The 11,918-nt window shown below is 47.6% G+C and overlaps 1 protein-coding gene across 1 annotated transcript; it reads left to right on the top strand.

Annotated features, from left to right (window-relative positions):
* Positions 1-572: 572 nt before the first annotated feature.
* Positions 573-2,429, top strand: LOC129332017 (nascent polypeptide-associated complex subunit alpha, muscle-specific form-like). Its single transcript, XM_054982769.1, has 2 exons — positions 573-1,784; positions 2,409-2,429. The coding sequence occupies exons 1-2, from the start codon at positions 573-575 to the stop codon at positions 2,427-2,429; spliced, it is 1,233 nt and encodes a 410-aa protein (XP_054838744.1).
* Positions 2,430-11,918: the final 9,489 nt, after the last annotated feature.

Here is an 11,918-nt window from a genome sequence, read left to right as displayed (position 1 = left end):
TCTTTCCCGTATCCCGTTACGTATGCATCCCCGAGGCTGACATTGATGTGGCCAAAGACTGATTGACAAGCTTACAAAGGACTCAGAATGACAGACAACCAGAAGGGTGCCCGTGTGATCTTTTTTCTCTACTCCACCGCTTTCAGTGAACACATCTGCCTGTTACCTGTAAGTCTGCAGCCACGGGGTAGATATCATTAGGAAAGTGTTTGTTTTGGGGACAGAGGGAGATATTGGGAAGGGGGGGGAGCAAACAGGAAAGGTGATTGGATTGTACAGGGAAGCAGAAGCAATCCTAGGGCTCTCCCCCCCCCCCGAAAGATGCCTGTTTTCTTTAAGGGACAAGGACCACGTGAAGAAGGAAAAGGGGAGTCAAGGTTAAAGGCATCATTAGAAGTTATCCCGGGAGAGCGCCAGGCACCGTCCGCTTCCTGGCTAGGCACGGATAGGTAGTAAGAGGCTGCGATGCTGCCTGGCCATCTGGAGACATGCCTTGGCGAAGGCGCGACCCCTTTCCAAAGTCATTTCGGGTGGTTTGGGGTTTTTTGCTGGGCCGGATCCACCGGCCGTTAATGCGGAGCCAGAGGGGGGGCTCAGAGGGCACGCCAGGCAACCGCAGGGGCTGCCCAAGCCCTGCTGGGCCTCCCCTCTCCGGCTCCCCGAAAGGAGTTTTGTGCCCCTCGCCGAGGGACACCCTCAGATCCTCCAACGCCCTTCACTTGACATCCACGCCAAAGACCGGCGCGGGGAAGAGACGCGTCGCCCCATCCCCACGTGCGACCGGGCGACAAGGGCAGCGGGTCAAAGGCGCGGGCAGAGCTGGCCTCGCCGCCCCCAAAGTTGCCGGCAAAGTTGCCCGCCGCTCCCCGGAGGGAGGCAGGCTGGCGCCCCGAGCCGCGGCACCTGTTGCAGGCGGCGGCCGCGCTCCGCTCTCGGCGCCCGGCCGCCCGGCCGCCCCCCGTGTCCCGCTCGCCCCTCCCGGCGCAACTCGCCCGCCGGCCGCCTCACCTGCATGTGTCCCGGGTACATTCTGCGCCGCCGCCTTCAGGGAGCCCCCGAGGCCGACCGATCGCGGGCGGTCGGGGCAGCTGGGCGCGCGCGCGCCTCTTCCCCGCCTGCAAGAAAGGGAAAGAAGGCGCGGAGTCCGGCGCGCCGAAGGCGAGGAGTTGGCGCCGGGGCTGCTGCCGCCCGCTGACCTCCCGCGCCTGCTGCTCCTGCTGCCGGGGCTCTTCTCTTGCGCGCAGAGGCGTGCCAGCAGGCGCCGCGGAGCCCGAAGCAGCGCTCGTCCCGGCTGCAATGCCAAGCAAGGGCTGCGCGCCGCCTCGGCTGCCGCGCTCCGTCTGGGGCCAACTCTTGCCGGCGCCCTCCGCGGCTCCTTCCCGGCTCTTCCCCTCCGCCGAGACCCCTCCTCCCGCCGCGGCTGGCCGGCGCCGGGGCCTCCCCCTCCCTCCCTCCCTCCGGCCCTCCCTCCGCCGGCACGGGAGCGCGCGCCATCCGGGGCTCGTCCGTCAGGCTGGCGCGCGCTCGGCCAGTGGCGGCGGCGGCGGCTGCTGCTGCTGCTGCTGCAGGGTTGCAACGCCCGGCCTGCTCGGAGGAGCGAGAATGATCGGGCAGCGCCTCTCTCTGCCGCCCCTAGCCCCCGGGACCGCGAAGGAGCCGCGTCGCTGCGCAGCCAGGCCACGCGAGGCGCGCAGAGCCCCCGGCAGAGCGACCGTCCTCTTGCTCCTCTGACATTGGAGAGCCGCTTGGCTTCCGCCCTGGCTGAGGCTGCCAACCTACTGGGAGTGGCTGGAGATCTCCCGGAATTACAACTGATCTCCCCTGGAGAAAATGGCTGCTTTGGAGGGTGAACTCTATATGGCATTATACCACGCTGAGGTCCTCTCGCTTCTCCAGACTCCACCCCCAAATCTCCCGGAATTTCATAATTAGAAGCTGGCAACCCTAAGCAAGGTGCACGTCCGAATGTCTTTAGAGTCAGGGATCAGAGTTGCTGCCCTTTGGTTAAGTGCAATTCTAACTTTTAAGGTCTCTGGACATGTTCAGAGTTCCTGGAAAGGAGTAAAAAAGCCAGTAGCACCTTTAAGACTAACTCAACTTTATTGCGGGATAAGAACCACGGCTCCCTTGGTCAGATGCAGGAAAGGAGATGAGGGCAAAGCAAATCCCACTACTGCCATGAGCTCAGTAGGTGGCCTTGGGTAAGCCCCTCCTCTCAGCCCCAGCTCCAAAGCTGTATTGTGGGGATAATGATAACACTAACTTGTTCACTGCTCTGGGTGAGGCACTAGAAGAGTGGTATATAAGCGCAGTTATTATTATTATTAAAGCAGACTGAGTTTGTGCAGACGGCCCTCCCTTAGGAAGGGAAGACTTCCTTGCCTGCCTCCTTTCTGGCTGTGCTGTAGAACCGGCTGGTCAGCACCTGAGCGTCACCTGGTCTACCTGGGGTGCATGGCCTCCTGAGGTGAGGGGCTGGCCTGGGGGATAGAGGCCAGGTTCTGGGCTGGGAGGGAGTCGGGCGTTGTCACCAAATGAATGGATCCGTTGGTCGTGCAGTGTGGCAACAGCACATACATGTGCTAGCATTCTGACATGCAGCCGTCACAGGGCAGGCACCGACTTTGCACCAAGGCCAACAAATGTATCAGCAGCGGCTCTCTCCAGCTTCGCATCCTGAGTTTGGCTACTTGCCAACAGGCTAATTGTTCAGGTTGGGCCAGTAAAATGCTGGCTGAATGTCAGCCCTACCAAACAGAGACATGAAGATCGTCTCCATCTGGATGACTGGATAGTTGGACGAGTGGGGACCACGGGTGATCTTTGCGCTACATATGGCAGATAGCAACCAGTGCAGGTGGTCCTCAGCAGTGCACTTCTTCCAGATGCACAACCCCCCCCACACACACACACAGTTCTTACTGCAGGAAAACGTGCCTACCTTTCCCAAGCTTATAGGTGCCACTTAATTTAGGGCTTTCCCCCTGCATGACACATTAATTGGTAAAGTTTTTCCTAGCAGCTTTATCCCCATGGCAGGGGAAAATGCAAATATCTGAGAGTGACTAGCAGCTGTCAAAGCACAAGAGTGGAGCCAGGGAAAAGAAAATCCCTTTTAACCGTTTCATGGCTGGAACCCACAAGGAGGGCATCTTTGCATACCAACCAGCTGCTAGAAATGCTGCCATCATCATTTCCCAGGCTGCATGCATGTACATGTCTGATCTCATCATAAGGAACGGAGGCACTTGGTGCTGCAGCCTTTCTGACACTCAACAGGTATGAGACTGGTGAGTGCTGGGAGTTCCTGAGAATTCTGTGCCATCCTTCTGTCAATCACATTTTTATTCCTCCCTCCCGGGAGCTCAAGGCAGCATCTGTGGTTCATTCAATTCTTACAACAGCCTTGTAACGTAGGTTACTTAGTTAGGCTGATTGGCCCGAGAGCAACCATTGTACTTCATGACCGAGAGCTCAAACAAACAAGGCTCCCCCACCTCGCAAAACCAGGCATGCAGGGTCCCGATTCCAATCAGAACTGTGGTCCAGAGGGATGGGGGATTTAAACCTTCCCCCTGTATCATTTCCCCAACCTAAACTACTACTACTACTAGTAGTAGTATTTATTACTAATGTCATTTATAGTCTGCCTTTCTCATTGAGAAACAAGGCAGATTACATGGTGTGAGATTAGCACAGTCAGTATCAAGGACATTTCCATAAACAATGCCATAGGGTAAATATGTGCAAGTTTACAAAGACACAGCATTAGCAAAAATCTGATACAGAATTGAAGAAATGCTGAAACAGAGTATAAGCAATTCTAGGACTGACATTAGGCAATATAGAACCAACCCAAACTACCATAGAACTGCCTATTGATACTTAAAGCAGCAGGTGGGATAAACAGGTATTTGTATTGGGTACCTTCTCCAAATTCTCAGCATCCCTTCTGGGAACTCCTGTGTCTCCTCAGTCCTTGTCTAACCCTATAATATTTATTATCTTCATTTATATCCCACCTTTCTCTTCAGTAGAGACTCAGAGCAGCTTACATTCTCCATTTTACCCTCATAACAGCCCTGTGGGTTAGGTTAGGTTAGGCTGAGAGGGTGCCCAGGGTCACCCAGTGTGCTTCCATGGCAGAACAGGGATTAGAACTTGGGTCTCCTGGATCCTGGCCTGACCCTCTGACCACTGCACCAGAGACCAGCTCTCGACTCACCTAGAATTCCATGCTAGGAGAAAGGCAGAAGAATAATTAGTAATGCTGGACACCTTTTTTTGACACCCATGGCTGAGAACCTTGATTGGGCCAGAGGTCCCAGCTGTGGCAAGTGCCCCATATCCTTATTTTATGTGGCTGCTAGGGGGCGCAGTGGTGCAGCGCCGCTGTTTCCTGCCGTAGCTGTGACATGTTCTGCCACGTATGCTTGTCTCTACATGGGGCAGAACGAAGTGATAGAATGCTGAAGTGGTGAAAAGGACATCAGACTGCAGAAGGAAGGGATTGCAGCTTTAAATTCAAACCATAAATCGGCACAGCAAGCAAAAGGGCCAGGCTTGACTACGTTTCCCTGAAGCGCTAGTTTTTTTTGGCTGAGAGCACTGTTTTATGTGGGGAAGCATTCGGAATCGGTACCTTCCTGTGTTCCAAATGGAAACCATTTCAGCTACTGGTTCCCACCTTGCTCAGGAGCACTTCTAGCCCCAGCTGCTATCCCTGCCTCTTTAAGATGACAAGAAGCAACGGAAAGAAGGAACCCTGAACAATTCTATAGGTTGAAAAGGGGCTTGGTGCAGGGTCGGCCTGTTGCACAGGGCAGAGAATGTAGATGTATTAAGAGCGCAAGAGTTCAGCCCTCTATTGCATTCCTACCTTTTCTCCCCACTGTTTCCCCTCTTCTAACAAGTCCCTCCTTTTGCTGTCTCCTCTTCAAAGAAACCCTAAACTAAAATAAAGTGGCAGTGGGGCCCTTAGCAAGATTCACCGGAAGTTGTCTGAGTGGAGTTGCAAGAATTCTCACTGAAAAGCTTAAGCTGTTCCATGCTTGCAGGGGCCAACTTGGGTTTGCTGTTTTTTAAACCTATTTTGTATCTTTTCTCAGCCCTTAGAAAAAGTCAAGTCCTAAAAAAAAAAAAGTACCTAGAGATATGGTTGCCAACTTCCAGGTGGTGGGGCCTGGAGATCTCCAAAATTACCACTGATCTCCAGAGTACAGAGATCAGTTCCCCTGGAGGAAATGGCAGCTTTGGAGGGGGAACTCTATGGCATTATACCCTGCTGAGTTACCTCCCCTCTGCAAACTCCGCCCCCCAAATCTCCAGAAATTTCCCAGCCTGGAGTTGGCAACCCTACCCAAGTACAGGATGGACTGAAGTCATTGAAAGGGGCCGGTTACTAATGTAGCCACTGACCATTGGAGTTCAATGGGCTGATTCAGTCCCATTGAATGAGCTGATCCAGCCAGCCCATTTTCTAAGAATTCGCCAGGCAGTCTTTCAATCAGAAGCTGATTTGAAAAAATGAAGCTTATAAAGGAGCTGTATGTTTGCAAATTGCAGCCCCATTCCTCCCACCTTCTGACTCAGATATAAGGGCTCAGGGATCTTAATTTCTACTTGTATCTGACAAAGGGATTTTTGACTCTCAAAAGATTGTATCCTGTTGATCTACAAGTTGCTACTGGACCTGAATCTTGCTCTTCTATGGCAGACGAACGTGGCTTTCCACCTGAAACTAAATGCACCTTTTGCAGTGCTTATGTGGAAATACGGCATAGGCAGAGACCTGAGCTTGGATATCATCTAAGCCTAAAACAGAAATATTCTCCATACATCTGATGCATTTCTTCATACCCTCCATGCATCTGATGAAGAGAGCTGTGGTTCTCAAAAGCTTATGCTACAATAAAGTGGGTTAGTCTTAAAGGTGCTACTGGACTCTTTACTATTTTTCTGCTACAGACTAACACGGCTAACTCCTCTGGATTTATTCTCCATACGCATGAACATACACTTAAGGCTGCCTTATACTGGATCAGATCATCAGTCCATCAAGGTCAGTTTTGTCAGTGGCTCTTCACGATCTCGGGCAGAGATTTTTCATATTACCTTCAAGCTAGTCTTTCAAATGGAAATGTCAGGGATTGAACCTGGGGCCTTCTGCACGCAAAGCAGATGTTCTTCCACTGAGCCGCCACCCTCTCCATAGTATCTTTAGAGTCCGCCAGCTTTTCATTGTAGCCTCTCAATGTTTGTGCTAAGGTGGGGGATGAGTCAGTGTTGGCCCCTTCAGATTAATATATCCAAAAATAGATTTCCATGTGCAAAAAAATAAAAAAATAAAATGAGCCATCTTTGGGCTTGACTGCTTTTTAAAAAATAAACAAATGCACAGATCCTGAACAGCACTGCAGATTTGCCAGCTCAGTAGCTGAACATTCCATAGCTGTCAAGCAACCCAGATTGGGTTGGCTGAGAGCTGTTACGGAACTGAATGTGAAGGACGATGGTGGGAGAAACTGCAGCAGGAAATGTAGTACTGGGAGAGACTGTTGTGCAGCTGGACAGTTCTGCTGTTCTACACACCATAGTCTACACAAGGAGCTGAATGGAGTGTCAAAATCTTCAGCTGTTGGAATGGACTGTCCCTGTTCAAACTTGGGGTGTGGGATACAATTTTTGGACGTCATCTTATGTTAAAGCAAGAACTTGTGAGAAGAGAACTAGCAAATCAAGGAGAAAGATTGCTGCTGATCTAGGGTTTTTTTTCCCCCTTGGGGGGAATTTGTGTCTGTGTTAAACAAGGAAACATTTGAAAAATGCAATATCTTGTTTATTTAGATTTTTTTAACCCACGTCTCTCCCCAATGGGCCCCCAAAGCAGCTGACAACATCATTCTTCCCACCTGGAAATGTAAAAAGCATGAAGGATCATTTTATCATATGTGGTGGACATGTGAAGTAGCTAAACAGTACTGGGGAGAAATAATTGAAGCAATAAATGAGATTTTACAAATACAAATAAACAAGAACCCAGAATTGTTGCTACTGAACTTGGGAATGGAGGCAGTTCCAACGCAGTATGGAACATTGTTATTTTACATGACTGCTGCGGCAAGACTTTTGTATGCGCAGAAATGGAAAACGCAAGAAATACCAACTGTAGAAGACTGGATCTATAAATTGCTGTACATGGCAGAAATGGACAAAATGACAAGGAAACTTAAAGATCTTGACCTAGGACAATATATTGTTGATTGGGGGAAATTGAAACAATTTTTGGAAAAAAAGTGGGATGTAAAAGGAGAACTGTGGCAGTTTGAAAACTTAAAAAAAAACAATGTTGCAATGAGAAGAGAGAAGGGATCTTACCGTTTAGGGGGAATGTAATTATAATCTAAGCTAATATAATATTTAAGGGAATTTTACATTGAATATATGAGATAATGAGAAGGAGTAAATAGGTATCTCAATGAGATATACTATATATGATATATAACATAAAATAACGGGTTAGTGGATCAGACTTTACATTATAACATATTACGTGGTTATGCTATATGGTGTTGTGTGCTGTGCTACATTGGTGGCATAGCATACAATATATATATAATATATTACTATAATATATACTATATTGATAGTGTATTTGATGGATTATATGCCTAAAAGAAAAGAAATAGAATAAGTTTAAAGTAAGAGATAGTGTGATCCCTGCTATATATTATACTATACTGTTATGTTATATTGATATGAGATATACTATATTGATAGTATGTTTGATAGAGTTTATGTAAAAGAATAAGAATGTGCTTAGAGTAAGAGATATTATGATTTAAAGTTGGTAGGAAAATATAAATGAAATAGATTTAAGTAATAAGAAGGTTTAAGGGTTGGAAAGCTGTTGGAAGTCAATAGGGAGGGGGGAGGAAAAGGGGGGAAATGGGACTATATGTGTTAAATTTGGAAAATTTTCTTTTGTTTTTCCACTCAACAATAAAATTTTATTAAAAAAAACCATCATTCTTCCCACCACCATATTACCCTCACAACAAACCTGTGAGGTAGGTTAGACTGTGGCCCAAAATCACTTTGGCAGGGTGGGAATTTGAACCCTACCTCTTGCCTTCAGCAGACTGAAGTAGAATATTCAGGACTTCACTATTTCGTTCTTCCCTCATTCCACATCATATGTAGAAGTAACCACACATTCAGCAGAATGAGGCATGATTTCTAAAACTCTATTAAAAAGAGATTTGGTAAGATCATTGATTATATGCCTTTTCCCTGTAACAGCAGCAGTTAAACACAGGCTTGTTGCTTCTTTTGAAGTTTACTGCACATTCCTAAATCATATTTGGTTCCGATATTGTCCCATTGATTTCAGTGGCACTCCTTTCCAAATGTGATTGCAGCCTTAAGATTTCATGGAATCATAGGATTGGAAGGGGTCTATAGGGTCATCTAGTCCAACCCCCTGTACAATGCAGGAAATTCACAACCACCCCCTCCCCCCCACACACACATCCAGTAACTCTTACTCCATGCCCAGAAGATGGCAAAACACCATCAGGATCCCTAGCTAAACTGGCCTGGGTAAAGTAGCTATCTGACCCCCAAGTTGGTGATCGGCCTTCCCCTGGGCATGTTAGAAGGGGCTACGAGAACTAAACACTGATGTAACCATTCCTGCCTTCCCAGCGATTCATAAAGGTGGAATAGCCGTGGCTCCAAAAGTGAGTGTCTCATATAAACATGGCTGATGCTGTGATGAGGTAACCTCAAGCAGAAGATTTCGGCCTCCCCACCCACTACCAATTAACCAGTTGCCTGCTGCCTGTCACCCCAAAATGGGAGTCAGATTGTCTTCTCAGTTTCCTGGGCCTATTTAAATACAGTACAGCGAGCTTTCCGTGTCAGAGTTTTTGTGAGAGTTCAGCAACCAGGGCTTTTTTTCAGCAGGAACGTGGTGGAATGGAGTTCCAGAACCTCTTGAAATGGTCACATGGCTGGTGGCCCCGCCCCCTGATCTCCAGACAGAGGGGAGTTGAGATTGCCCTCCGCGCCGGAGGGCAATCTCAACTCCCCTCTGTCTGGAGATCAGGGGGCGGGGCCACCAGCCATGTGACCATTTCCGCCAAAGGCAACCCACTGAGTTTCACCACCTCTTTCCCCAGAAAAAAATCCCTGTCAGCAACCATTTCAGGTTGCCAGCCAACAGGGTATCTGAAATGGTGTCTGAACTCTGGTGAGAGGAAGGATCCTTGCGTGAATTTGAAAAGCACTGTAAGGGCATGAGCGACTTGCTACAGTGTTTTTACAGATAGCAGAGGCAATAAATAGGTAAAGAGTGTTCTGCTGGCTCATTAACAGAGGTGGTCGTGGGGGCACTGAACCTATGGGGGGGGGAGCAAACCTGGCATCCAAAACAGCAACCACATGCCCCGTTCACTGTTGCCGTGTGTGAAGCTCCCACTGTCGTAGAACTACAAGAAAAGTCACAGCTGAATTCAGGAGCTTCTAAAAGATGAAGGTATCAATGTGTAAATGTGACAATCCAGCCAAACAGAAATGCTCCTCTCCCTCCAGGCCCGCACAGTCAGAATGGATCTTTGCATTGTGTTGGATGTACTGAGATGCAAAGCAGAGTGGAAATATCTGAATAAAGGTATAAATTTAATAAATCTATGTGCTACTCTCACCCTTTTCTTTCTCCCGCTGCATTGTTTAAAAGCGCTCAGACGAAGCAGAGGTGATATTGCCAGGGAGGCAGGCAGTAACCAAGAGAGAGAGCGCTTTTGTGCACTCCGTTCTGCCAGTCAAGGCAGAGGCCCAATGCAAAACAGCACCAGCGCCCTTGATTAGGATCGGATTTCATCCAAAAAAGCTTTTAAGCATCAAAATGTATCGAAACTGGCAGAATTAAAGAGCAACTGCTCAGAAACCAAAGGTGTAAAAAGATGGACCCTATTCAACCAAATCGTCCCACTTTGGATTTTCCCCATAAAGTTAAACACATGCACCTCTTCCAAAGAACAGGCTCCCACAAATAGTGACACTGCACAATTCGCTGGAAAAGTCTGCTCACGACTTGACAAAATAAGTCAGAGTTGCTGAATATTATTAGCATGGGGGGTGGGTGATGAACACACTGAATGCAGACACCCTAAGGGCCAAACTAGATGGGAGGCAGATAGATGAACACACCAGACCTTTGGTTTGATTGGACCTTTGGTTTATCAAAGTCTGTGTTGTCTACGCTGATGGACAGAGGCGTCCCAGAGTTTCAGGATGAGATCTTTCATATAGCCTCCTAACTGATCTTTTAAAACTGGAGATGCTAAGGATCAAACCTGGGGCTTTCTGCATACAAGGCAGATGCTCAACCGCTGAGCCACCACCCCACCCCATAAAGACAGGTGAGAACACATGAAACTGGCATCTACTGAGACAGTCTTTCTCATCACCTGACTCTTTCAACTGGAGATGTCAGGGACTGCACCTGGAGACTTTGCATAAGAGAATTTCCCTGTGAGTTGTGTTCAAGGGCCCAGATCTGCCTGTTTCTGACTCTGAAGCCATGAATCCACCATGTGCAGCATTTTGTTTACCACTTGGAAGCCAAATCCACTATGTGCAGCAGCCACCTCACACTGCCTTGTTCACCTCTGCTAGAAAATGAGCTATGGATCAATGTATTTTAAAAAGAAGGGGAAAGCATATATTAAAACTGGGCCCGGAACGTATTTAAACATAAAACAATTGAGCGTCCATAAACTAGTAGGAGGGTAGCAGAGAAGCATCAATTGCAGAGAAAACATGATGGGTGTTTGGGGCTTGCTGGCTGGTGTCGTGTGTGAGAGAAAATAGCAAACTTGTACTTAGCTTAGGTTTAGAAAAGAGATTAGAGTTCTTTATTATAGGAACTCCATCCTCTGATAAGAAATAGGAGAGATCTCAAGCTGTTTTATTACTGAATTGTATATTTATGTTTAGGCAAATTTTATTGTAAATTATAACACAGATGTCATCAGCTCTGAGCCCGTTTGCGGGGAGAGCAGATTATACAATCAATCAACCAATCAGATTATTATCTATCTAATCTAAGAATGTGCATGGATTGCAGGACAAGTCCTGCATCTGTGGTGCAAGATGGAGAGAAGAGATAGAAGTGTGACAAAGGGAGGAAGAGAAGGAGGTCACGAGAAGGAAGTCCTGAAATTAGCGATCTACACATCAAGGGATAGTTCAGGAGTAAACAGACGACCTAACCTCTCTATCTTTCTAATTTTCTGGTTTGCCTTCCTTTAAAACTTGAGAAAAGAGACAGTGTTAAATCCTCCTATGCTATTCTATGTTGACTCTCAACTTTCTCTCATAAATCTTTTTTTCTTCCATTGAACATCAAGATCATCTCTTCCTTCATCTGTCCCTAGTCTGAAATGAGCATATGCTACAACCACACACACACACAATTGTGCAGATTTATATAATTACGCCATCTTGGAATTCGAAAATGAAAAGCACCTTTACCATTCACCTTGGTATTTGAGCCGACAAGTAACAAAAGGACTTTTTATCTCCAGGAACAGTGTTGTAATCGTCAAAGGTTCCGTTTCCAGACAACACTTGAAAGCCTCCTCGGCTGTTGTTTGCTTGCTGTGTGGCAACATTGATATTGGAGGCGTGAATGTGGCTGGCTTTTCAGCAATGTTGTTTATCACAGAAGGGAAAACAAACTCAGGCATCTCATAAATCAAGAACCGAGAGTATGAAAAGCATCTTATGCAAAGAGGGAATAGCAAGCCACCATATTGAACTGATCAGGTGTATAGCAAGGGAAACGGCCCTGGGTAAAAACAAAACAGCCTTTCAATGTTGTTTTCATCCTATTACGTAGCCGTACAAGTCTG

Source organism: Eublepharis macularius, chromosome 6 (assembly GCF_028583425.1).
Source record: "Eublepharis macularius isolate TG4126 chromosome 6, MPM_Emac_v1.0, whole genome shotgun sequence".
Taxonomy (NCBI): Eukaryota; Metazoa; Chordata; class Lepidosauria; order Squamata; family Eublepharidae; genus Eublepharis; species Eublepharis macularius.
This window is presented reverse-complemented; position numbering and strand designations above follow the sequence as displayed.